At 36.5% G+C, this 23562-nt stretch overlaps 2 protein-coding genes across 3 annotated transcripts in view; both read left to right on the top strand.

The window, feature by feature from the left end:
- The window catches only part of kif5ba (kinesin family member 5B, a), a 35499-nt gene extending 22722 nt beyond the window's left edge, over nucleotides 1–12777 (top strand). The window contains exons 15-26 of one of the 2 annotated variants that reach the window (XM_686820.10): nucleotides 522–665; nucleotides 2217–2402; nucleotides 2509–2626; nucleotides 2708–2763; nucleotides 2849–2958; nucleotides 6330–6431; nucleotides 6653–6713; nucleotides 6804–6875; nucleotides 7041–7145; nucleotides 8941–9157; nucleotides 9270–9405; nucleotides 11278–12777. In XM_686820.10, coding sequence (XP_691912.6) covers nucleotides 522–665; nucleotides 2217–2402; nucleotides 2509–2626; nucleotides 2708–2763; nucleotides 2849–2958; nucleotides 6330–6431; nucleotides 6653–6713; nucleotides 6804–6875; nucleotides 7041–7145; nucleotides 8941–9157; nucleotides 9270–9405; nucleotides 11278–11281 — 1311 coding nt within the window. In that variant the 3' untranslated portion in view covers nucleotides 11282–12777. Of the gene's footprint in view, nucleotides 1–521; nucleotides 666–2213; nucleotides 2403–2508; nucleotides 2627–2707; nucleotides 2764–2848; nucleotides 2959–6329; nucleotides 6432–6652; nucleotides 6714–6803; nucleotides 6876–7040; nucleotides 7146–8940; nucleotides 9158–9269; nucleotides 9406–11277 lie in introns of both variants that reach the window. The other variant, XM_005171408.5, reaches the window with a different exon arrangement.
- Nucleotides 12778–18309: 5532 nt separating this feature from the next.
- LOC100150565 (dual specificity protein phosphatase 14) lies at nucleotides 18310–22814 on the top strand. Its single transcript, XM_005171407.6, has 2 exons — nucleotides 18310–18601; nucleotides 19869–22814. Exon 2 carries the CDS (start codon nucleotides 19877–19879, stop codon nucleotides 20384–20386), a length of 510 nt encoding a protein of 169 aa, XP_005171464.3. The 5' UTR covers nucleotides 18310–18601; nucleotides 19869–19876; the 3' UTR covers nucleotides 20387–22814.
- Nucleotides 22815–23562: the final 748 nt, after the last annotated feature.

Here is a 23562-nt window from a genome sequence, read left to right as displayed (position 1 = left end):
TATTTTATTCCCCAATTTCTGTTTAACGGAGAGAAGATATTTTAAACACATTTCTAAACATAATAGTTTTAATAACTAATAACTGATTTATTTATCTTTGCCATGATGTACATAACATTTTACTAGATATTTTTCAAGTCACTAGTATTCAGCTTAAAGTGCCATTCAGCTTAAAGTGCCATCAAAAAACAAATATATATATATATATATATATATATAGAGAGAGAGAGAGACAGAGAGAGAGAGAGAGAGAGAGAGAGAGAGAGAGAGAGAGAGAGGGGAAATACTGTGAAAAATACCTTGCTGTGATGAACATCATTTGGTTAATATTTTTAAAAAGAAAAACAAATTCACAGTAGGGCTACCAAATTTGACTTTACTGTATATAAGCACAGCATCCTGTTTTTATATTCCTTAGGTGTTATGGATATTAAGCTTTTTAATCCATGAAAGTAAAGGAAAAATCAGGAAATTTGATATTTGGCTTAAGGTGGTTTTAATGTTGGCCTGCTGTGTTTCAGAGCACCCTGGCATCTATTGACTCAGAGCTGCAGAAACTGAAAGAAATGGCCAATCACCAGAAGAAGAGGGTGACCGAGATGATGTCCTCTCTGCTCAAAGATCTGACTGAGATTGGCATTGCTGTGGGCAACAATGACATCAAGGTGAATGATACACGTGAAGTTTTTTAAAGGTCAAGGTGAAGTTAGGGGTGGGCGGTATAAACAAAATTCTATTTTTATAAATAAAATTCCATTTTATTTTACAGACATTATATATATATATATATATATATATATATATATATATATATATATATATATATATATATATATATATATATATATATATATATACAGTATATTTATTTTAATAGAAAATCTGAAAAATTAGTTATGATCAATAAGCTTAAATACTTCAGAAATGTATTTGGATCTTGATAAATATTGAAGGGATGCACAATATTGGATTTTTGGTAATAATTACATTGTCCTTATGGCTGCGCTGATGCCGATATGTTTTTTTGTTTGTGTTTTAAGAAATGTTCATTTACAGAGTCAGATTTCATTTCACTTAAGTGTTAGCTTCTCATAATACATTAAAATCAGACTTGTGATTTAAATGATGACCCCAAGTGATGCTGTTCATTAATAAATTACTTATGGGCTGGGACTAGGACCCAGCGCCCCCATGTGAATCAGTTATGTACTGGGGGTGGGCATTAGGACCTGGGGATGTCTGTTAGTCACCAGATGCTGTAGTGCTGCACATGTGACTATTTAACACTTAAGAATATTGTACACAGAGTTATTCTGTACTCACATTCTCACATTTTGGGTTTGAATTCAGTTAATGTAAATCACAGGTGAAAATTCTGGTGATAGCTGCCATGATCTGACTATGAGCGCTTCCCTTAGTTTCTTGCATCATCTTCCTCACTTTAAGTGAGTTAGCCATGTCCACTTATTTGCATATTGCGATATAGACAGAATTTTAAAAAAATCTGTTTGTTCTGTGGTAATAATATATACCGCCTGGCCATAAAATATGGTAATGTGACAAACTAGAATCACTTGCTCTTGGTCAGGCAGAAAGATCAACAACACTGGTTAAACAAATAACTGCATTTACATGGAGCCATGTAATCTATAAGTAATTAGACTTATTGTCCATTCTGAATAAATCAGATGCTGCCCTGTTACTCAAAGTGAATATACCAGAGTCAGTCAAAAATGAACTGGGATTGCTAAAAATCCAATATTGTCTGTGTCTTTTATATCTATCCAGATCCTTATAAATTTCGAAAGTATTTAAGTTTATTTATTATAACCTTTTTGCTGATGTTTTTTTTTTTTTGATGTTTTTTAATGATTTTTTTCAATCCATCCACTATATGTAAACAGTTTAATAAGATTGTAAATGAAATGACAATAATGTTTGACTCATGGAACAAGCTGCTGTTTTTGATATGTGTTGTAAATAAATGACTTGAAGCTAGCTTATTTGAATTGTTTTAACCAAGCATTTATAAATGTTAATCTAAAAATCTGTATGTCATCTTTATACATTTGAACAAATAATTATACATTTCACCTTTAATAGCTTAATATTTAGCACATTGTTTAGCTATAATTAAACATTTGTTAATATTTGGACTAAGCCAACGTTAAACCATCATATCAACAGTACTAAGGAATGTCATTTTTCTGCAGCAGCATGAAGGCAGTGGTCTTATAGACGAAGAGTTCACTGTAGCCAGACTCTACATCAGCAAGATGAAGTCCGAAGTCAAATCAATGGTCAAACGTTGCAAACAGCTGGAAAACACTCAATCTGAGAGTAACAAAAAGATGGATGAAAGTGATAAGGAGCTTGCAGCATGCCAGTTACGCATCTCCCAGGTAAGACTTCACACTTTTGTGCATGTTAAAGATGTTATTCCTAAAGCTATTGCATTATAAACACTTTAAAAGTATTGATATTAACAAGTGGGTGTTTATTTTGCAGCATGAAGCGAAAATCAAATCTCTGACTGAGTACCTGCAGAATGTAGAGCAGAAGAAGAGACAGCTGGAGGAGGATGTGGACTCTCTCAATGAAGAGCTGGTCAAAATCAGCGCTCAGGGTATTTATACACTCAGATGCATGCATGCTAAGTTTTATTTTCTGTGTTTGTGATGTTTTGTGTGCGTGTTTGTGGCCACAGAGAAAGTACATGCGATGGAGAAAGAGAGTGAGATTCAGAGTGCCAATGAGGTGAAGGTAAGAAACATGCATACACAAGGCTTGTTCAGTTTGCACATTTATTTTTATTTCAATGTGAACGGTTGTTTGTTTGTGTGTGTAGGAGGCAGTTGAGAAGCAGATCCAGAGTCACAGGGAGGCTCATCAGAAACAGATCAGCAGCCTGAGAGATGAGCTGGAAACCAAAGAGAAACTCATCACTGATCTGCAAGAGTACGATACACACATTTCAGTTAAAGCAAAAGCAATTGGACAAACATATAGACTGGCAAACTATAATTAAAACAGCAAAAGGAAATGTCCAGCAGCTAGCAAGCTAATACAAACCTTACAGTATAGTCAAATTTGAGCGATTTCTATCATGATAAACGCATAATACACTTTTTGGCATCTATGCTGGCTGAATGAAGCACTGCAAATAGTGGAAGGGTTCATTTGGGCATTGTTGCTTTTTTATTTAATTATTTATTATTACATATTTTTAGTGGGGTTTTCGTCTTTTTATTATTGAGATAGGACAGTGGAGGCTATAGACTAGGGCTGTGCGATTCATTGAAATCGTATTGAAATCGCAATTTGGACATGAGTGATTTCTAAATTGCCTTACAGCACAATTTCCCAGCAGTATGCTGTTTGAGCCAATCATAACGCAGAGCGCGAAAACAGGAGACTGATGAATAGCCTGCGTAAGCAGAAATAATGCGTTTAGCACAGTAGGACTTGGTGCCAAAAAAAGTCAACATCTTTGGTATGGAATTAAGTGACTTTGGATACAGGAAGGCTGATGTATGACTGAACCAGGTAATTTGTAAGTCAGTCATATATTACGTCTAAAAGCGCGTGGAAATCACGAGTGTGTCGCTTCATTTAACATTTTTATCTTGCTTTGAGGTCACTCCTTTGTCGTTGGTCAGTGACCATCAGCCATTTTTTCAGAGGATGACAAAATGCTGTAGTTCCGATACAAGTTATATGTATGGAGAAAATTAAAAAGCACTTGTTGTTCGGTTGTCTAGTGTCAGTTGTGTCAGTTCTTGTTAAGTGACTCGCGATGCAGCTTTCTAAAAAATTACTTTTAAAGTTTGCCTGAATAGAGATGTTTATAACTGGGTGCACCTGGCATACTTGCGTGTGCCGCTCTCAATATGTGCATGCAATCCATGCTTCTCCATCAGAAGTAAAGCACTTGTGCGCACAAAGAACACAACATGTGAATGCCTATTTCACAGCAGCATCACAAAGAAGACAACGATTTCTGCATGACAAAACAAATCTGTGAACACACACTACTCTGAAATTTGGTCAAGCAGAACATCAGAGCCTTACTTAAGTTTGACGGCACTGCTCTCGTAAACGAATACACACACACACACATTTGTTTTGCCATTAGTCTGTTCTAGAGACAATTTGTTACAGCTTTACAGGGTGATTTTTATTTAATGTCTGTTTTAGAGACATGCAACAAGTCTTTGGTAGATCTAATTGTTTTTTTTATATATGACACTGTAAACTCATATTCTGTTTTGTCTGACAAAATTGTGATTTACGGTAAATCAAAATCGCAATATTGTTCAAGAAAATCATGATAGGTTTCTTTTGCCCATAGCTGCCCTACTACAGACAGGAAAATATTGGGGCAGATAGAGGGGAAGGGTTGGCAAAGGACCTCGAACTCGGTTTGCCGTGAGCACTACGGTGCTATATGTGGGTGCGCTTAACCACTGGGCTATTGGCGCAGACTAATTCACTATTTATTATAAAAGATTTATTTACAAGTTCATGAGATGCGATTAGTTCAGTCACGCTGGCAAGCTTATATATTTTCATGTGGAGTAATCAACCTAAAATGGTGGATTTCAAACGTATTGTTCCTGTGCATTTATTTCGGTTTCCACTGTAAAAAGTTCCCAAAATCGCAAACTGCACCATATAAATTTTTTGCCACTCTTACCCGAGGATACGTACCACAACAGAGCCTACAGAAAGTGTGGAGTTAGACTGGCAGCTGAATGCTACTGGGCTAGAGCTGCACGATTCTGGCTAAAATGAGAATAGCGATTTTTTTTTTTTTTTTTTTTTTTTTTTTTTTTTTTTTTGCTTAAAATACAGATCACGATTTTCTCACGATTCTATAGATGTAAAATAAAGGTATGGTAAAAACAAACATATAGCACAACCTCGATAATAATATTATGTGTAGGTCTACTGGCTTCTATAAATAATTCTATTCTACTTATAATAATTCTGATGTTGAATTATTATGTTTGAGATATATGCTTGCAATCTGTCATATTAGACAATTTTATTCACTGGTAAAATCAGACATTTGCCATTATCAGATTATATTCAACAATATATAGGCTAAAGTACTTATACTAACATTTTTAACATTTATTTTCATGCACAACTGTGGGTTCGCTATGACAGAAAAAACATATCAAATACTTGCCGTAATCATAACTCTAAAATGCGATACGATCATTTAAATGAAGTGCACACTTTTAGTTTTATCTGACTGCTAAGTGCTTGTTCATACTTCGCGCGCGGCTCCCAAACGATCACTCTGTGCCACAAACTGAATATTATTTACAACTGTATTACCTGTTACTCGCAACATATGCAGGTTCTGTTCACTAAAGTAGTCTATCATTAAGTAGAGCGCGCGCCTGCCCTCTCTGTGATAACAGTTCATGGTCAGCAGCTCACGTCATGTGTGATTTCCTGATCGCGCAAACATCATTATATGAAGAAAAAAATGACATTTTTAGTTGAATTATACCTTATGAATACAGTATGTGACTCATTCAACATCATTTGGCGGTGTCGATGTCACTGAGCAACGTGTAAAACAATGAAAAGACTTGTGCGGTCGCCTTTTCTTCTCTCCTGAACTTGAAAATATGATTTGGCAGAATCGTAGAAATGCTGGATTAAGATCGTCTAGGGGGTCGAATTGAGATCGCGATCTTTTAACGATTAATTGTGCAGCTCTATATTCTGCTATAGAGAATCGTCACCAGCGCATGCAAAAACACAAGGGAATGACAGCAGAGGAAGCGGCTTTTTCAAATACACAGCCAAAACACAACACCGTAATAACAAAACTAGTGACACTGTAGTAACAAAGCTAGCTGTCTTCTTGGGACCAACAGCCACATGTCAAGAAGCAAGAACGGCATCTGCTGTATGTTCTCTGTTTTGGTGTATGAGACTATTGGCGTACCCAATTTCTATATATGAAGCTTCTGTTTGCAAAAGACGCTCTTCATGCGAAAATGGCCTCGATCACAAAGTTCTGGCGCACAACATATTTACTAAGTAGGGCTGAGTAACTGTTGGCTGTAGAAACACAAGGCTGACCCGTACCAAAAAACTACTGTATAGTACTAAACCGTACCTCTGTGGAAACGAGTCATTAGTTATGCTGTAGATTTTGCTGTTCTTTATTCATTTCTATTGTTTAAAACACTTTTATTGTCGCCTTTTTATAGTTATAATCAACAAGCTTTTATAGTTCATGATTCAAAGCAGTACTTAAACTGCTAATTAAGCAATGGCTAATAACTCTGTTTCTCTCTCTGTAGTCAGAATCAGAAGATCATGCTGGAACAGGAGCGTTTAAGGGTGGAACATGAGAAACTCAAATCCACCGACCAGGAGAAGAGCCGCAAACTGCATGAGCTCACGTATGTATTACACAGTCTTTTCTGTTCATCTTCAACCACTGTGGTTTATGAAACTCTTCCTAATTCCCTTCTTTTTGTTCTATATCTAAAGACCTGCATGCATGATGCATGAATATACACTTTTAATTTAACATTGTTAATACAATATGTGTGAGTCTTAAATTTAAAATAGCATGAATAGTACTTTCATTAAAGCTGGTGGTTTTTTGTTCATTCTACAGGATGATGCAGGACCGCAGGGAACAGGCCAGACAAGATCTGAAAGGCTTGGAAGAGACTGTGGTGAGTGCTATTCCTCGCTTCAAATTAATTTGCATGTATATTTTTAAATATTGTCACTTTAAACGCTGTGAATTGTCATTGTTATTTCAGGCTAAAGAGCTGCAGACTTTGCACAACCTCAGGAAATTGTTTGTTCAGGATCTGGCAACTCGTGTTAAAAAGGTAGGATTGGATGTCAGGATCTTCCTCTCAAATTTCATATCTAATTTGGGCCAGTTATCTTTCTGAAAGTAAATTTAAATCTGCCGCGTAACATGTGATGCCATGTAAATAGTTTGGTGGTTGTTTAACTAAAGGGTGTTTACTTGTGTGTGTGTGTTTGTATAGAGTGCAGAGATGGACTCTGATGAGACTGGTGGCAGTGCTGCTCAGAAGCAGAAGATCTCTTTCCTGGAGAACAATCTCGAACAGCTCACTAAGGTCCACAAACAGGTAAATGCTAACCAGAAAAGACTCCTAGATGCGATTCGCATCCTAATGGACACTTTTAATTTTTTTATAATCATTTTGGCATGCAAACAGCAAAAATGGGAATTTAAAAAGGATAAGATTTGAATATTTCACACACATTCTTTTATCAATCTGTTTTATACTCTGTACAAAAACTCAGGAGCTTCAGGGTAAAAATGTCCCCATTGAAACTGTAATATTTCATCACAGTGCCATTTAATCAGATCCTTTTTTTTCCTTATTTGTTAACTGGCTTCCATTTGGTTGGCAAGTCTTTTTTTTAGCGCTGCAGGCTAAATGATTCTGGTCATGAGCTAAAATAATAAAGACTATCTTTTTAGCCTTAAGTTAAGAAAAAATAAGAGAAAACAGTAAAATTTTGTAAATATAAAGAAAAAAATTATGTTATTTAAAGTATAAAACCTTTTAAATAAATGAATATTTGGTGGTTATTAGGACTGATGTTAAACTGATGAAAATAATATTGAATGTGATACTTTTACATTTTTAAAATGTTTTTGTCCTCTGTATGTCTGTGTGCAACTTTTGTTTTTGAAATTGACACACAGGGGTTAATGATTTGTTCATTTTTTGCTGCTTCATGACAAATACTTTGTAAATATCCTAAAGCCTTTTCAGATAAAAAGAGCAAAACAATAAACGATTTATTCAAGTTTATTGTTTCAAAGCAGCATTATGAAAGGTGCTCATTATCGCATTACAATCAAAATCAGAAAAGTTAAGTTTGTTAGTTACCATAAATATAAAATTTTACTAAAATCTTTTACTAGTAACTAGTAGCTTTTAACATGTAAAGTTATTATATATAAACCTAATGAACAGCATTACAGTAATCTAGTCTAGAAGTCATAAAAAAATGAGCTAGCTTCTCTCCATCTGAGATAGATCAGTGGTCTCCAACCTTTTTATTACTGCAGACCGCTCAACCCTTGACAATTTTATCGCGGCCCGAGGGGGGAGGCTGGGGGACTTTAAGGCTGCTATTGCAATTAACTTTGCTGTCACTCTGATACAAGTTTTATTCATGGAAAAAATGACAAAGCACTGCAGTGTTTAGGTGTTCTGTGTTTGTCTGAGATAATAAGTCTACCGAAATGTGTATGTTCCATACAAAGTATTACGCTAATCGGTCAGTTCTTGTCATGTGAGAATTCTGTCTCGCAGAATTCATTCATCTGGGTGCATCAGATTCATCCAAGAGCGTCATGCTACTTGCACGCGCAAGCCGCACGCCTCTACTGGAAATTATGAACTTGCGCAAACTTTAGAAAAGACACTATATATATGAACAGCCCTTAAAAGGCCGCTGTCATTAGCGATCTCTAGCAGTTGATCTTGCACAGGCTAGATTCACCTGATTTGCTGTTCGTGGGTTCTTCACTGGGCTTTTTCCCCTTATAGCAAAGAAACTTTCCAAAGATGACTGTTACTTACTCATTTTGCTGCTTGTGGGTTAAATTTTGGCACTGAAGTGATCGAGATGTAACCGAGAGAATACGGTCATTCTTCAAAATAAAAGAGTTTTCAAAATAAAGATCATTTAGACTCTGATAATAAATTAAACTGAAATAATTAATGATTTCTTGTGCAGGCCGGCACCAATTGATCCACCGATCGGTACCGATCCACATCCCAGTGGTTGGGGACCACAGAGATAGATGGCATGCTTACTAAAATAAAAGCATAGAATACAGCGAAGATGAAAATGATGTATTCAAGTGTTGATATTAAAGAATGAATCTTCTCTCTCACACAGCTGGTGCGTGATAATGCCGACCTGCGCTGTGAGCTTCCTAAACTGGAGAAGCGTCTGCGGGCCACAGCCGAGCGAGTGAAGGCTCTGGAGACTGCGCTCAAAGAGGCCAAAGAGAACGCAGCCCGTGACCGCAAGCGCTACCAGCAGGAGGTGGACCGCATCAAAGAGGCCGTCAGAGCCAAAAACATGGCCCGCAGAGGACACTCCGCACAGATAGGTGACTGCACACTTACAGAAATAATGCTGTGACTGTCGGTGGTTTGTTTAGAATTAATTCATGTTCACACATAGGAAATAATGACGAATTCTCTCTTTTTCTTTGATTGTAGCTAAACCAATCAGGCCTGGACAGCAACCTGTAGCTTCTCCTACACACCCCAATGTGCTGCGTGGAGGTGGTGGTGTCCTCTACCAGAACAGCCAACCTATGCCTATCAGAGGAGGTGGCACTAAACAAGAGAAGAGGTTTGTGCTGTTTTCTTCTTCTTTGAGTCTGCTTATTAGGGATACACTGAATTTTTAGTTTTTGGGCGAAAGAGAAAAGGGCTTAAAAAAAGGCTATGCTGTGTCGCATGCCCCAGCAGTGCTAGTTTCACTCTTTCTGCTGTCGAAGTCACTGCTTGAACTGAAGCAGCTTTCACACAAAAGAGCAGTGGAGCACATCTTTGACTAGTTTGCGTGTGCTGTGGTTTAAGTAAAAAAAAAAAAAGCTTAATATTCCACTTGTGTTACTTTTCTGTTTTTACCTAATTCTTTAGGTAAAAAATATTTAATAAAGAGTGATATATTGTGTGTATATATACAGTTGAACTCAGAATTATGAACCCCCCTTAGAATTTTCTTTTCTTTTTTAAATGTTTTCTAAATGATGTTTAACAGAGCAAGGACATTTTCACAGTTTGTCTGATAATAAGAGAAAAAATTCACATCACAATATTTTTTTTCTGGAGAAAGTATTATTTGTTTTATTTTTAATAGAATAAAAGCAGTTTTAATTTTTTAAAAACCATTTTAGGGACATAATTTTTAGCCTCTTTAAGCTATTTTTCACCGATAGTTGACAGAACAAACTATCGTTATACAATAACTTGCCTAATTACCCTAGCCTGCCTAGTTAACCTAATTAACCTAGTTAAGCCTTTAAATGCCACTTTAAGCTATATAGAAGTGTCTTTAAAAAGATCTAGTAAAATATTATTTACTGACATCATGGCAAAGATCCCAATCCATATAACATTATCAATTCTTTCTAAATAGAGAAAAAATTCAAATCACAATATTCACAAAAAAAATATTGCAGTATATATTGCAAAATACAAAAAAAGCATATATTTCGCAAAATAAAGAAATATTGCAATATATATAAATATCGCAAAATAAAAAATATCACTATATATATATATAAATGAAACATTGCAATATCGCAAAATAAATATATTGCAATAGCCATATCGCAAAATAATAAAATCGTAAAAAATAATAATGTATCTATATATATATATATATATATATATATATATATATATATATATATATATATATCGCAAAATAACAAAATTGCTATGTATCGCAAATTTAAAAATATTGCAATACATATCGCAAAATAAAAAATATCTATATATATCGCAAAATAAAAATATTGCCACATATATCACAAAATAAAAAAAATCACAACATATATCACAACAAAATATTGCAATATATATCACAAAATAAAAAAAATCGCAAAATATTTATATATTACAAAATAAAGAAAATCACTATATATATCGCAATATAAAAATATACCGATAATATCACAAAAATATTGCAATATATATCGCAAAATAAAAAATTGCAATATATATATACATCGCAAAATAAAAAAATTTGCAATATGTATCGCAAAATAAAAAAATATTGCAAAATCAAAAAATTGCAATATATATCGCAAATTTAAAAAACATCACAATATTTATCTCAAATCAAAAAACATCACAATATTTATCTCAAATCAAAAAACATCACAATATGTCACAAAATAAAAAATATCACAATATATATCGCAAAATAAGAAATATTGCAAAATAAAAAATACCACAAAATATGTTGCAAAATGAAAAAATATTGCAATATTAGATTTTTCCAATATCGTGTAGCCCTACTTAGAATGACTTGAGTTTGAGTGATTTGCCATGATTTATTTTTTTAATGTGAGTGAAAGCTTTGAAACGTGCAACATCAAAAATAATGCAATGTTTGTAGAGAAGGATTTGTGAGTTAATTCAAGAATCCCTTTGTCTGTTAAAATTGGTTTATTGCGTCCAGCATTCTCACTGCCTTCTTTCTCTCCTCTAGCTGAAGACGATTTTTCTCCCAACACTACCGAAGCTGCAAGAATGCAAAAATGTCTTCATGGAAACCTGTCATTCCATTAACATAATCCCTCCTGCTGCTGCACATGGGGGGACATGCGAATCGAAATATTCATGGCTGTACAGTTCCACTCCCCATCAAGTTCGCCCCTCCTTCCCTCCCTCCAAAGCAAATTATTTTATGAAAATTGCACTCACACACGCACCAAACATGACATTTTAAAAAAAGGAAATCAAGAAATAAACGTAAGCAATGTGAACAGTTGACGCGGTCCTGTGCAATCAGCTCTAATCAACCCAAACGCACCCGCAGTCTTCAGCTGCACATCTGTAACCTCTTAAAAACTACTGCCTGATAACTGCGCAGAACACCTCGCTCCTGCCTTGACTTTATACAGGCCAGAGTCTAGACTGCAGCAAGCTTGAATAGAAAACAAATACCAGAGTAAGAGAGCATCGATCGTGCGTATCACTGCAAACTCCTGAGTTAACAGGGTCAGATCTTAAAACTGATGGTTTTTACTTTCTGTAATGGTTAACGGTTGTTTAGGGGAAGGTGGAGAGGATTGTAGACATGTGTAACCAAGCCTCTACACTAGGCTAAAGTTGGAAGCATCTCAATTTATTGTCGCAAAGGCGATTGATTTGCATTTTTTTAAAGCAAATATAATACCCGAAGGTTGTCCTGTCCTGCTGTTCACACATTTCACTTCTTGCATATCGAAAGTCATATTTAAAAGCTCATTTGTGTTGTATTTAAAGCTCATGTGTTGATTATTTGTACTTTATTCTGCTTGAATCCACACTAATATGTCGTTGTGTGTGATATCATTGCTTGCTTGCGCTCCCACTGTTACTGATCAGCCAATCAGGTTAGCAGGATGACGGAGTGAGCTGCATATGTTAATAACTTATTATATCGGTGATGACATTAGAGATTTGTTGCTTAGTCTGACTTCAAATTATGTAAAGTTCTCATTAAAGCTAGCCTTAAATATTAATGTTTAGATTTTACACACTCCTGCTATTGTTAAAAGAAACGTTATGACTTGTGAATGACAGGACACAACAACCTTCCGTATAGTTTTTTTTCAGCTGCATTGGGTGTTTTATACCTTTAAGTGACGTCACAAGGACCATTTAAGAGCGCTTGGTGTGTTATTAGTCCTTAAGTTCTTCCCTTTTCAGTGCATGAAGGATAATTAATTGATGTTCATGGGGAATGCCACACATTTAATGAAAACCTAAAATAAATAAATAGCAATGTTTTTTTATTACTGTGTAATAGTAACTCCATGAGTGATTGACAGAGAGTTCCACCAATGGACAGAGGCGCTGGATCATTCCAACAGTACATGGTGTTTTTGGAAGATTCTGGTTGAAGGAAAAGAAAGAGAGACGGGATGAAATTACTGATGACACTTTTCTTTCTGGATGGACTGCATGACATGTATGTGTGATTAAATCAATATTCTGAAAATAAGACGACTCTCTTTTATTTTCAATTCAGTTCACGTTGATTTCTATAGCACTTTTATATGTAGATTAGGCAGCTTAACATTGAAGTTAATTAATTAATTTGTAAATTAAAACTGTCAGTCCAGTTTTCAGAGTTCAGTTTATCCATCAGTGCGCAGCTCCACATTTCACAAAACAAGCAAGCCAGTGGCGAGGAACCAACTTCACCAACTGATGAAAGTGCAGGAAAAAAACCTTGAGAGAAACCAGGCTCAGTTGGGCAATTGAACATTTCTCATCTGGCCAAACGTCTTGTGCAGAGCCGCTGTCTTGGCCCTGGAGAACACTGGATGTCCATCGTGGAGAAGCTGCAGGTGTTCAGGCTGGCCCACAGGATCAGTGCAGAGACTCGTCTGTCACTGTGATCTTTCAGGAATCAGTTTCATGCTCTCCGTTCCTGCATTTGCTCAGGATATGGCCTGGTCCAGGATTATGGATACCTTGGCATCATCTCTTCAGAGGTTTTGGATCGCATCAATGGTGCTGCATAGTCTCTGGAGGCCTTGGGATGAGTATCTCCAGGTGCAAATAGAGAATAAGTAAATAATTATTAGCATAGCTGCTGTTTAAAGTGTATTTAAACATGGGATGGAAAAATGAAGTGTTACCTTTGGCATATTATTCACTCGCTTCATTGACAAAGGAAAAAGTCTTCTGTGCTCAGAAACTTCCATTAAGGAGAAATAGTTTCCTCCTGCAACTGCATTTTCTCCTTTATGTAGTGGCTTTTTTAGTTTTTAGAATTAGCTTAAATGTATGGCATCCTTTTATTAGAAACAATCACTTCAATTAATATGAATACAATAAACTATTATCACACTTTATTTTGATGGTCAGTTTGTTGAATTGAAGTTATATTGCATGCCAACTAACTCTCATTAGATTATAGGCAGTTAAATTGGGGTTGGGGTTACAGGCCCGTAGCCAGCCTGGTGAAAGGAGTGGTTCTTTTTTGCAAAAAAAAGTGGACCTATTTGCAGTTATACACCTCAGTTTCTATTTCACTATAAGATTTAAATACTGCATTTTAGTGATTTTTTTTATTTATTTATTTTTGCTGGATTAGCTAGTCAGATGTCATCATAATCACACTTTTTGATGTACTAAAAATATTTCCTAAAAAAATTGCAATAAAACAAATTAAAACAAGACTAATTTTTAAAATACAAATTTATTAGATCATGTATCATTAGGAAAAAATAGCAATCTGTTAAAGTTTTAAAGTACAACAAAAAACTGTAGCACACTATCATTTATTAGACAGAAAACAAACTGGCCAGCACATTCAATTGTCCTCAGTCACAATTTGGCAATATTGACAAAAATCAATAAAAATATAATGAAAACATAATAATAAAACAATAAAAATTAATTCTTCAGATTTTTTCTAGTTTCTTTGGTAAAATAAAAAGTACATTTGAAAATTCCTGGATATCAACAATAGCCAAAATATATTTAAATTAGTTTAATATGGTCTGCTTCTGCTGCTTCACATCTTTTTATTGCTCATTTTTATTTCAGAAATAAGGTCCAAGACTTAGAACAAAATTACCTGTAAAATGTTTTCTCTGTTTAAAAACAATACAGTAGTGAAAGAAGACCTCTCTTACATAAGATTATTGTGCCACCGAAGCAACAGCCGACAGAGGATTGGTCTTAAAGCCTTTTTCGATGGATTATTTTCATTATTTATGATGGCATAGCAGTCAAAATAGGACAAATGAGCTCATGTATTGGACAAATTCTGGACCTTTGTCAGTGTGGGGTGGGTCTTCCGAACCCCTCTGGCTACAGGCCTAAAAAGTTAGAACATATATCATTGGTCAGCAGGGACGGACTGGGACAAAAATTCAGCCTTGGCACTATAGCCACACCAGCCTACATTACCATACGTACTGTTTGTTTGACATTCTTGCCAGATTTTGATTATCTCCGCGTAACCTTTGATTGAGTCGGCCCCTCTCGAAACTATCACCGATTGGGCCAAATGCTTAACATTTACTATTATTACCATCATCTATGTCATCATAATATTCACATGTTGCACGAAATAAAAGCTGCCTGCATGTAAAAACAATACATATAAAAAATAATAATAAAATAAAAAATAAAAACAAAAAACTGACCGGCCCACATTTAAAAAAAATGGTCCGGCCCTTCTGGCATTTGCCAGAATTGCCAGATGGCCAGTCCGCCCCTGTTGGTCAGAGCATTGTGTCCTAGCCGGGCTCACTTTCTTTTATAATGTCCCGCATCTTAATTATATTCATCTGTCTCCATAATCTACTGCATCCCCTTAATATTACACAGCACAAAAAATGTAAAAATATATATTCAGTATATTTAATATGTTTTTGTCCACAGCCGACCGCAACTTGCCGTGACGGAAATTCCCGAGCCTGTGTGCTCCAATCATAGTGCTCCAATCAGGTTCGCTCTCTTCACCATGACAACGAGACTTACAGCAGTGATGTCACATTGTAAACATTTGCATCTGCGTCCCTTTAAAGCTCGTCGGTTCTCTTAAGCAGGTCGCACACCAGAAGCGCCGCTCGGCGCCGCGACACGGCGCGTACATGACAGTTTAAGGTATCACACACCAGACGCGCACATTCGAATGATATTTAACATGAAACTAATCAGATGGCGCTCTGTGGCGCGGCTGAAAAATGAACTGCGTCCTGAGCCGTCGCCGGGCGCCGCCGACAGCCGCCGACTTGCGGCGCCGGTGTGTGTATCCTGATAGAAACCTATGTTTAGAATTCTAAAATACATGGCGCTGCGTGGCGCTGCGCGGCGCGCCGCCGAGCGCCGCTTCTGGTGTGCGACCTGCTTCAGTGTTGTCAGTTCACTCGGTGTTGCTGTTTGTACTTGACCAAGGTGAGTTTAATACCGACGGTACGAGTGAAGCTTCACTCGGGCGCGTCTGTGCTGCGGTTCCTTACCTGCGGTTTGCGTACATAAACGAAATGTTGCGAAGAATATTACGTGTTTCTTGCTCGAAATTTGCCGCCAAGCAACATTCCAGTGAACACTGGCACAGACTGGTGCCCGGTTAGCTTGTGCACTCCCTGGGGCGAGGCGGCTTGTGAACCCTAGGCAGGGAGCAATACAAGTCCTAAGGACCCTCAGGGAAATACGGAAGACCGGTAACGCTGCGAGGGTTATGGTGGGTGGGAGCAGCGAGGCCCACTCATCGTCTATTTTAAACTATGGTTTCAAACTTTAGTTTACTATAGTTTAAAATAGAAACCATGGTAACTGTAATGATTTAACTGTATGTCTGACTGTTGTAATGTTTTGCTTTGTTTTTCAGCAGAGCTGAAGACAATGAAGACAACCGTTGAAGACAACCGCGGGTTATATTTGTGTAATGTTTATATTGTATAATGTTTCCCTGCTGTTTTCTGAAAGTTTATCTTGTTTAGATAAGTTTGCAGGTCAAACTAAATAAACTATACTCTTTCTAAACACCTGTCTCGTGCTTTATTGGTTCTCTACAGCAATACACTGTGATATAAGTCTGTTAAATGCATTTGTATGCTACATGGTTTGACAGTAAAGTAGTCTAACAAATAAATAGTTATAATTGTACCTTCATTAGTCAACATTTGGTGTATATAATAAAAGGTTAATCAAAGATGTCCTAAGACATAATGGTAATGTTATGGTTGTTACATAACTGTATTTATTATTATTCCTTATTCCTATTATTCCTGTATTTATTATTATCTGCCTAATAAAAATGTCCTAAGACAAGAATGAGTATTGTTTTGGTCTTATATGTCAAACTACTGTAGGTTTTAGGTTGACTACAGCAGGTATAGGCTACCTATATCATGGTAGTCAGAGTTATTTTAATGACCCAAATCAAGTAAAAGGTCTCTTACTCAGGTACTTTTAGCATGCAAAAGTCAAATTTAAATATATAAAATACAATTTCCAACAACACAATTTTGTCTTTTAAAAATGATCAGTGGGTGGTGAAATTTTTTTTAATGTCAAGTCATATATATATATATATATATATATATATATATATATATATATATATATATATATATATATATTAAAGAAGTTGAACAAGTCATAATATTTAGTCATAATGCATTTTTCTATACATTTTTTTTTTTTAAATGGACTTTTTTTCTAAATCTATAATTGGTGAATTGCTCCCAGGTCAGATACATCTGAAAGGAGATTGTCCTATGTTCACATTTCTACTTTTGTTTAGTTTTTTCTTTGTCCAATGCAGTGCTGTATTTTCCTTTCTGTATCACAATAACATGATCTGGGAACAAATTACAGTACAAACAGCAAAAAATAAATAAATAAATAAAAAATTGCCACAGTTTGCATCAGAACACCCCTCCAGAGTACACTGTTATACTGACAACATGACTAGAATCTATCCGCGCATAATTCCACAGATTCTAAGCCCATCATTGATTCTGTTTATTTACTTGTGTAAATGTGTGTAAATCTATATTTATTCAGTTTTTAAATTACTTACACACACTACAGCCGATTTAGCTTTTTCAGTTCACCTATAATGAATGTCTTTGGACTCTGGGGGAAACCGGAGCACCCAGAGGAAACCCACGCCAACACGGAGTACATACAAACTCCCCACAGAAATGCCAACTGACCCAGCCGGGAGTTGAACTAGCGGCCTTCTTGCTGTGAGGCGGTCGTGCTACCCACTGTGCCACCGTGTCACCCCTCTGTCGTACTTTTCTCACTCTTTTTCCTACTGAGGAAGTCATTCCTTACAGGTTTTCTTCAAAATATCTTCTTTTGTGTTTGAAAAAAGAAGAAACTCATGATGTTTTAGACCCACTTAAGGGTGATTAAATAGTGAGAATGTTTTCAATTTTTGCATGAACTATTCCTTTAAAACTAGTACAGACCCATTAGCCTAGGGGTGTTCAAACTCAGTCCTGGAGAGCCGGTGTTCTGCTCAGTTTAGCTCCAACTTGCTTCAACACACCTGCCAGGAAGTTTCTAGTATATCTAGGAAGAGCTTGATTAGCTGGTTAGTTAAGGTGTTTTTGATTAGGGCTGAAGCTAAACTCTCCAGGACACTGGCCCTCCAGGACTAAGTTTGGATACCCCTGCATTAGCCCATGGTTGCCCAAACTCTGTCCTGGAGGGCCGGTGTCCTGCAGATTTTATCTTGCCTCAACACATTTACATTGATGTATAGCAGCATAAAAGGGCTTGATTAGCTAGCCCAGGTGTGTCTGATTGGGGTTGGAACCAAACTTTGCAGGTCACCGGCCCTCCAGGACCAAGTTTGGACACCCCTACTTTAGCCACAAAGCATGTATCTGACAAGACATTTCCCCTGTGGAAGCTTTTGTTCTTTTGCAACGTTCGTAACTTTTGTACTTTTTATATAATCATTAACGAATGGTGTGTGGTGTTATCATTTTTGGATGAACTGTCTCTTTAAGAACAACACATGCATTACTGCTGTTTGTCCACAGGAGGCTTTAGCTCCTCTCCAACCGCAGAGGACTGTGGTAAACTAAATGGAGGAAGACTGTGCATTTACTTTTTATTCTTTGGGAGGCATTGACATCATGGCAACGGCACCAAGTGTCTTGAGCTTTCTAGAGAAACTGCATGACTAAACCGTGTTTTTGGTTTGACTGAAACCGCCGCGAGTCTCGTATTCTGTTTATAATGCAGTAAAGTAAAGCCGCTTGTGTTTGACAGCAGACAAACATTCAGCAAAGCCGAAGGAAAGACTGTCTCCAAATACGCACAGTCCTCGAAATTCTGAGGTAAACTACAGTCAGTGGTTAATATTTACTGCTCTCATATATAATATAAAACTGCAGAGGCTATATCGTGTTACTCGCTACTACTCTGCTTTATGAGTTGATGTGATTTGTTCTTGTACTGACTGAAAGCAGCGTGATTTGGTTTGGTTACTTGACAGGTTTTCAAACTTTAAGACCCTCAAAGGTGATGTCTAGATATTTGTTGTCATTTTATTTTATTCTACGTGTTTGATTGTATAAATGTACATTTGTACTGTTTATATTTCATCTTGAAAAAATGTTGACTATGGACCTTATAATATACCAAAAACAATCTGAATTTGAATTGTGTAAACTTTAATTTATTAACAATTGCATTTTAATAAATCCGAATATTTATATGCTATTAAAATGTTTTGAATTTATTTATCTGAATATTGAGATTCTGAAATTTAAGACAGCTGATTTTTTTAGGTCAGAATTTTATTGACGTATTTTCAAAATTCAGATTTTTTTTGTTCTGAATTCATAGACTGCGGATATTGGGTTTGTAAAAATACAAGAAAAACATTAACTATTTTTTTTATTGTCCTTGTTAAACCATTACTAAAAATATTGCATGGAAAGTGATTTAAAATGTCTATTAAAATGACAATATAATTAACACAGATCAAAACTGGACTGACACAGTTTCAATTTACTAGAACTTCTATTAAGCTTCTTTGACACAATCTACATTGTATAAAGATGAATTTAATTTAATCTGGTTTTAAACAAAAGATTAATTCGTGTTTGTTTCTTTTCTTGTAATTGCATTATTATTTTGAAAAGTTAATTTCACCTAATATTGCATCAAGATTACCTTTAACATTATTTAAGGCTCACAGAAGTTCATATTTGAACATTTTTAGCAGCATTGTGAAATGTCATCTTTAGAGCATTGTGAAATCTCCAGATAATTTCATACTCCGTATAATAAATATGTTTATCATATATGATCAAATATGGACAACCACAACTTTTAAGTTAATCTTTTTCAATTAAATTTAAATTATTGTAAAAATCCGCTCAATGTTCAGTTTGTCAATGTTGGGTTATGTACTTATGTTCTTGTTCTTATAATCACAAAAATAAGCCTAAAATCTTAGTTGTTTGAAAAAGACATAAAGAGCACATAATAACATTTCCAAAAGGTTTGCTTGAGAAGTATGCTTGTGTGCATTTGAGATTAGCTCCAGAAATTCTATCATTTTTAAATCCCTTTATCCATTTTTGTAATCTCTTACAGTCTCCGTGATGATTTCTCAGATCTCTCCCACTCTATACCTGAGTGGCCTGGAGGCCCTTAATCAGTCAGCACTGGAGCACAGGGGCGTCACTCTGCTGGTGAACGCCTGTGCTGAATATCCCTGTCCTGAGTATCAAGGGGTGTCCTGTGTTTGTGTGCCGGTGGAGGACCGTCCTCACGCCCCTCTGTACCAACACTTTGACCGCGTAGCAGAGCAGATCCAGCAGAATCACTCTGGGAGCTCACTCGTGTTTTGCTCGGCCGGTAGAAGCAGGTCTCCATCTCTGATCATGGCATATCTCATGAGGTTTGAGGGACTCTCGCTGCTTCAGGCTCATCACAGGGTTTTGGCGGCACGGCCCTTTGTCCGGCCGAACGCTGGGTTTTGGAGGCAATTGTTGCAGTATGAGAAGAAAATTACAGGTAGCAACAGTATAAGAATGGTGGCCACATCACTGGGCGTCCTGCCAGAGGCCATCCAGATCACACAGGACTCCTCATACTGTGTAAATGTGTAATACATTGGGACATTGTGAACTGGATATATTTAAATAGAGTTTGTGTGTTTTAAAACCCTGGGTAGATTTTATGTGAGTTAGCAGGGGTGCAGGAATTAAGGGGTCCAACGAATGCCAAAAAACCTATATTAATCATACAGCTTCTTTATAAATGTAATAATCATAATAATAATAATAATAATTCCTTACATTTATATAGCGCTTTTCTGGGCACTCAGAGCGTTTTACACACAATGGGGGGGGGATCTCCTCATATCCCACCAGTGTGCAGCATCCACCTGGATGATGCGACGGCAGCCATTTTGCGCCAGACCGCACACCACACACCAGCTGATTGGTGGAGAGGAGACAGTGATGAAGCCAATTGGAATATGGGGATGGTTAGGAGGCCATGATGGACAGAGGCCAGTGGGCAGATTTGGCCAGGATGCCGGAGTTAAACCCCTACTCTTTTCGAAGGACATCCTGGTATTTTTAACGACCACAGAGAGTCGGGACCTCGGTTTAACGTCTCATCCGAAATGTTCGGTTATACACTCACCGGCCACTTTATTAGGTCCACCTGCATGTTAACGTAAATTTCTAATCAGCCAATCACATGGCAGCAACTCAATGCATTTAAACATGCAGACACTGCAGCATCAGAATAGGGAAGAAAGCTGATTTAAGTGACTCTGAATGTGACATGGCTGTTGGTGCAGGCGGGCTGGTCTGATTATTTCAGAAACTGCTGATCTACTGGGATTTGCACGCACAATCATTTCTAGGGTTTACAGAGAAAATATCCAGTAAGGGGCAGTTCTGTGGGCTCAAATGCCTTGTTGATGCCAGAGGAGAATGGCCAGACTGATTCCAGCTCATAGAAAGGCAACATTGACTCAAATAACCAGTCGTTACAACCGAGGTATGCAGAAGAGCTTCTCTGAACACACAACACGTTAAACCTTGAGGCAGATTGACTACGGCAGCAGAAGACAACACTGGGTGCCACTCCTGTCAGCTAAAAACAGGAAACTGAGGCTACAATTCACACACAAGCTCACCAAAACTGGAAGATTGGGAAAACGTTGCCTGGTCTGATGAGTCTCGATTTGTGCTGGCACATTCAAATGGTAGGGTCAGAATTTTGCGTCAACAACATGAAAGCATGGATTCATCCTGCTTTGTATCAACGGTTCAGACTGCTGGTGGTGGTGTAATGGTGTGGGGGATATTTTCTTAGCACACTTTGGACCCATTAGTATCAATTGAGCATTGTGATATTTAGATATATGCATAGATAAATGCATTAGATGTCGCCTACTCTGTTGTTGTCTATTTGAAGGAATGCGTCAATAGAGCAAAAGATGAATATTTTTCCCCATTTCTCAGTGAAAATAGTCAATGTATTTTGGTGCATTTAAACAAAACTGATTTATTTAACAGGTATAATTCTTAAAATAATATTTTAGTCACCAAACATTTAGAAATTGAAAGAGAATACAAGTAAATTTAAGCAAAAGGTTGCAAAAAAAAAATGACAAACTACAAAATTTCGACAATATTTAAATTCTTTGCTTCTCTTGATTTTTCCTCTTTTTAAAATTTGTATTTATAATTTTTTATAACATATAAATTTGGTTGTACTAGTTTTTGGAGCGTTATAGTAAGTTATTTTATTAGATAAACTTCAGATTTGGTTTCAGTACTGACTAATCAATCTAAGGTAAATGCACAAATATTTTATTGTATAGCTTCCTATTTTAAATATGAGTTTAAAGTTGCTAAGGGCCCCCAAATCACTAAGCCCGTCCCTGTGAATTAGAGATCATGAAAATGTTTGTAGATGTGCATTATGAAAATGTGTATGATGCAGACTAACATCGGCCACTGTGTGTGTGTGTGTGTGTGTGTGTGTGTGTGTGTGTGTGTGTGTGTGTGTGTGTGTGTGTGTGTGTGTGTGTGTGTGTGTGTGTGTGTGTGTGTGTGTGTGTGTGTGTGTGTGTGTGTGTGTGTGTGTGTGTGTGTGTGTGTGTGTGTGTGTGTGTGTGTGTGTGTGTGTGTGTGTGTGTGTGTGTGTGTGTGTGTGTGTGTGTGTGTGTGTGTCCATTCATTCACTTTATAAGAGTGTAAAGTCTCCCATTCCTCATTTTAGCTTTGAGTCATTGTAGTTGTTCAGCAAAATTTGTTTAGTGGCTCTAGGAGAGCAGCAGTATTAAAGAAATGTACTACCTCTTCCCTGCAGTCTTGTGGACTTCACAGACTTTCAAAGGTCAGCATTTGTATTTGTGATGTTGCAAACTCAATGGCAAATTAGCCATTTGCATAAAATGATGTTGAGTCAAGTTGAGCTTCATTGTCACTCCACTACATGTGTGGACATACAGTGGAATAAAATGTCATGTCTCGCAGTACCATGGTGCTACAAAAATAAACAATACGAACACAACACTGGACATAAGAGTTATTTTTACACTTATACATAACTAACATACTGGTAGTAGTTAACTATAGACATAACTTAAGACTATAGACATAACTTACTATTCAAGTACTTTGCGAAAAACTAAATATTTAGCAAACAAGGTATTTAAAGTTGAGGAAGTAAGTAGTGCAACATGATTTGTGGTGCATTCACAAGTAAACATTGTTTCGAGAAAAGTGTCTGGTGCATATAGAGAGAGGAGTGTTTCCACAGGTGTTTGTTTAGCTTGCTCACCTGTGTGAAGAAGCACACTCAGAACTGTTTTTCTACACATGTGCAGTGATTGTAGAAATGTATTTAGTGCACAGAGAGATGAAGGAATGTGTTTTCAACAGGTGGTTTGTTTAGCTCACCTGTGTAAGGCACATTCAGAATTGCATTTACAAAAAGTAGCTTTGGGTTAAAGTGTTTTACTCACTCTCAAGTGTTTCCGAACGTTATGATAAAATTTTTTCTGAACACAAAATAAGTTATTTTGAATAATGATCCATAGTAGGTCAAAATTACTTAAAATACAAATACTATGGCAGTCGATGGTTACAGGTTTACAACTATTTTCTAAATAACCTATTTTCTGTTTAACAGAAGAAAAGAAATTCAAACCGGCTTGTGACAAATGAAGAGTTTGAAAAAGATGACAGAATTTTCACTGTTGGGTGATTTATCCCTTGCCCACTATTATCAACTGGCTTATTACCTGCCTAACATTAAG

Source organism: Danio rerio, chromosome 2 (genome assembly GCF_049306965.1).
Source record: "Danio rerio strain Tuebingen ecotype United States chromosome 2, GRCz12tu, whole genome shotgun sequence".
In the NCBI taxonomy this organism is placed as follows: Eukaryota; Metazoa; Chordata; class Actinopteri; order Cypriniformes; family Danionidae; genus Danio; species Danio rerio.
This window is presented reverse-complemented; position numbering and strand designations above follow the sequence as displayed.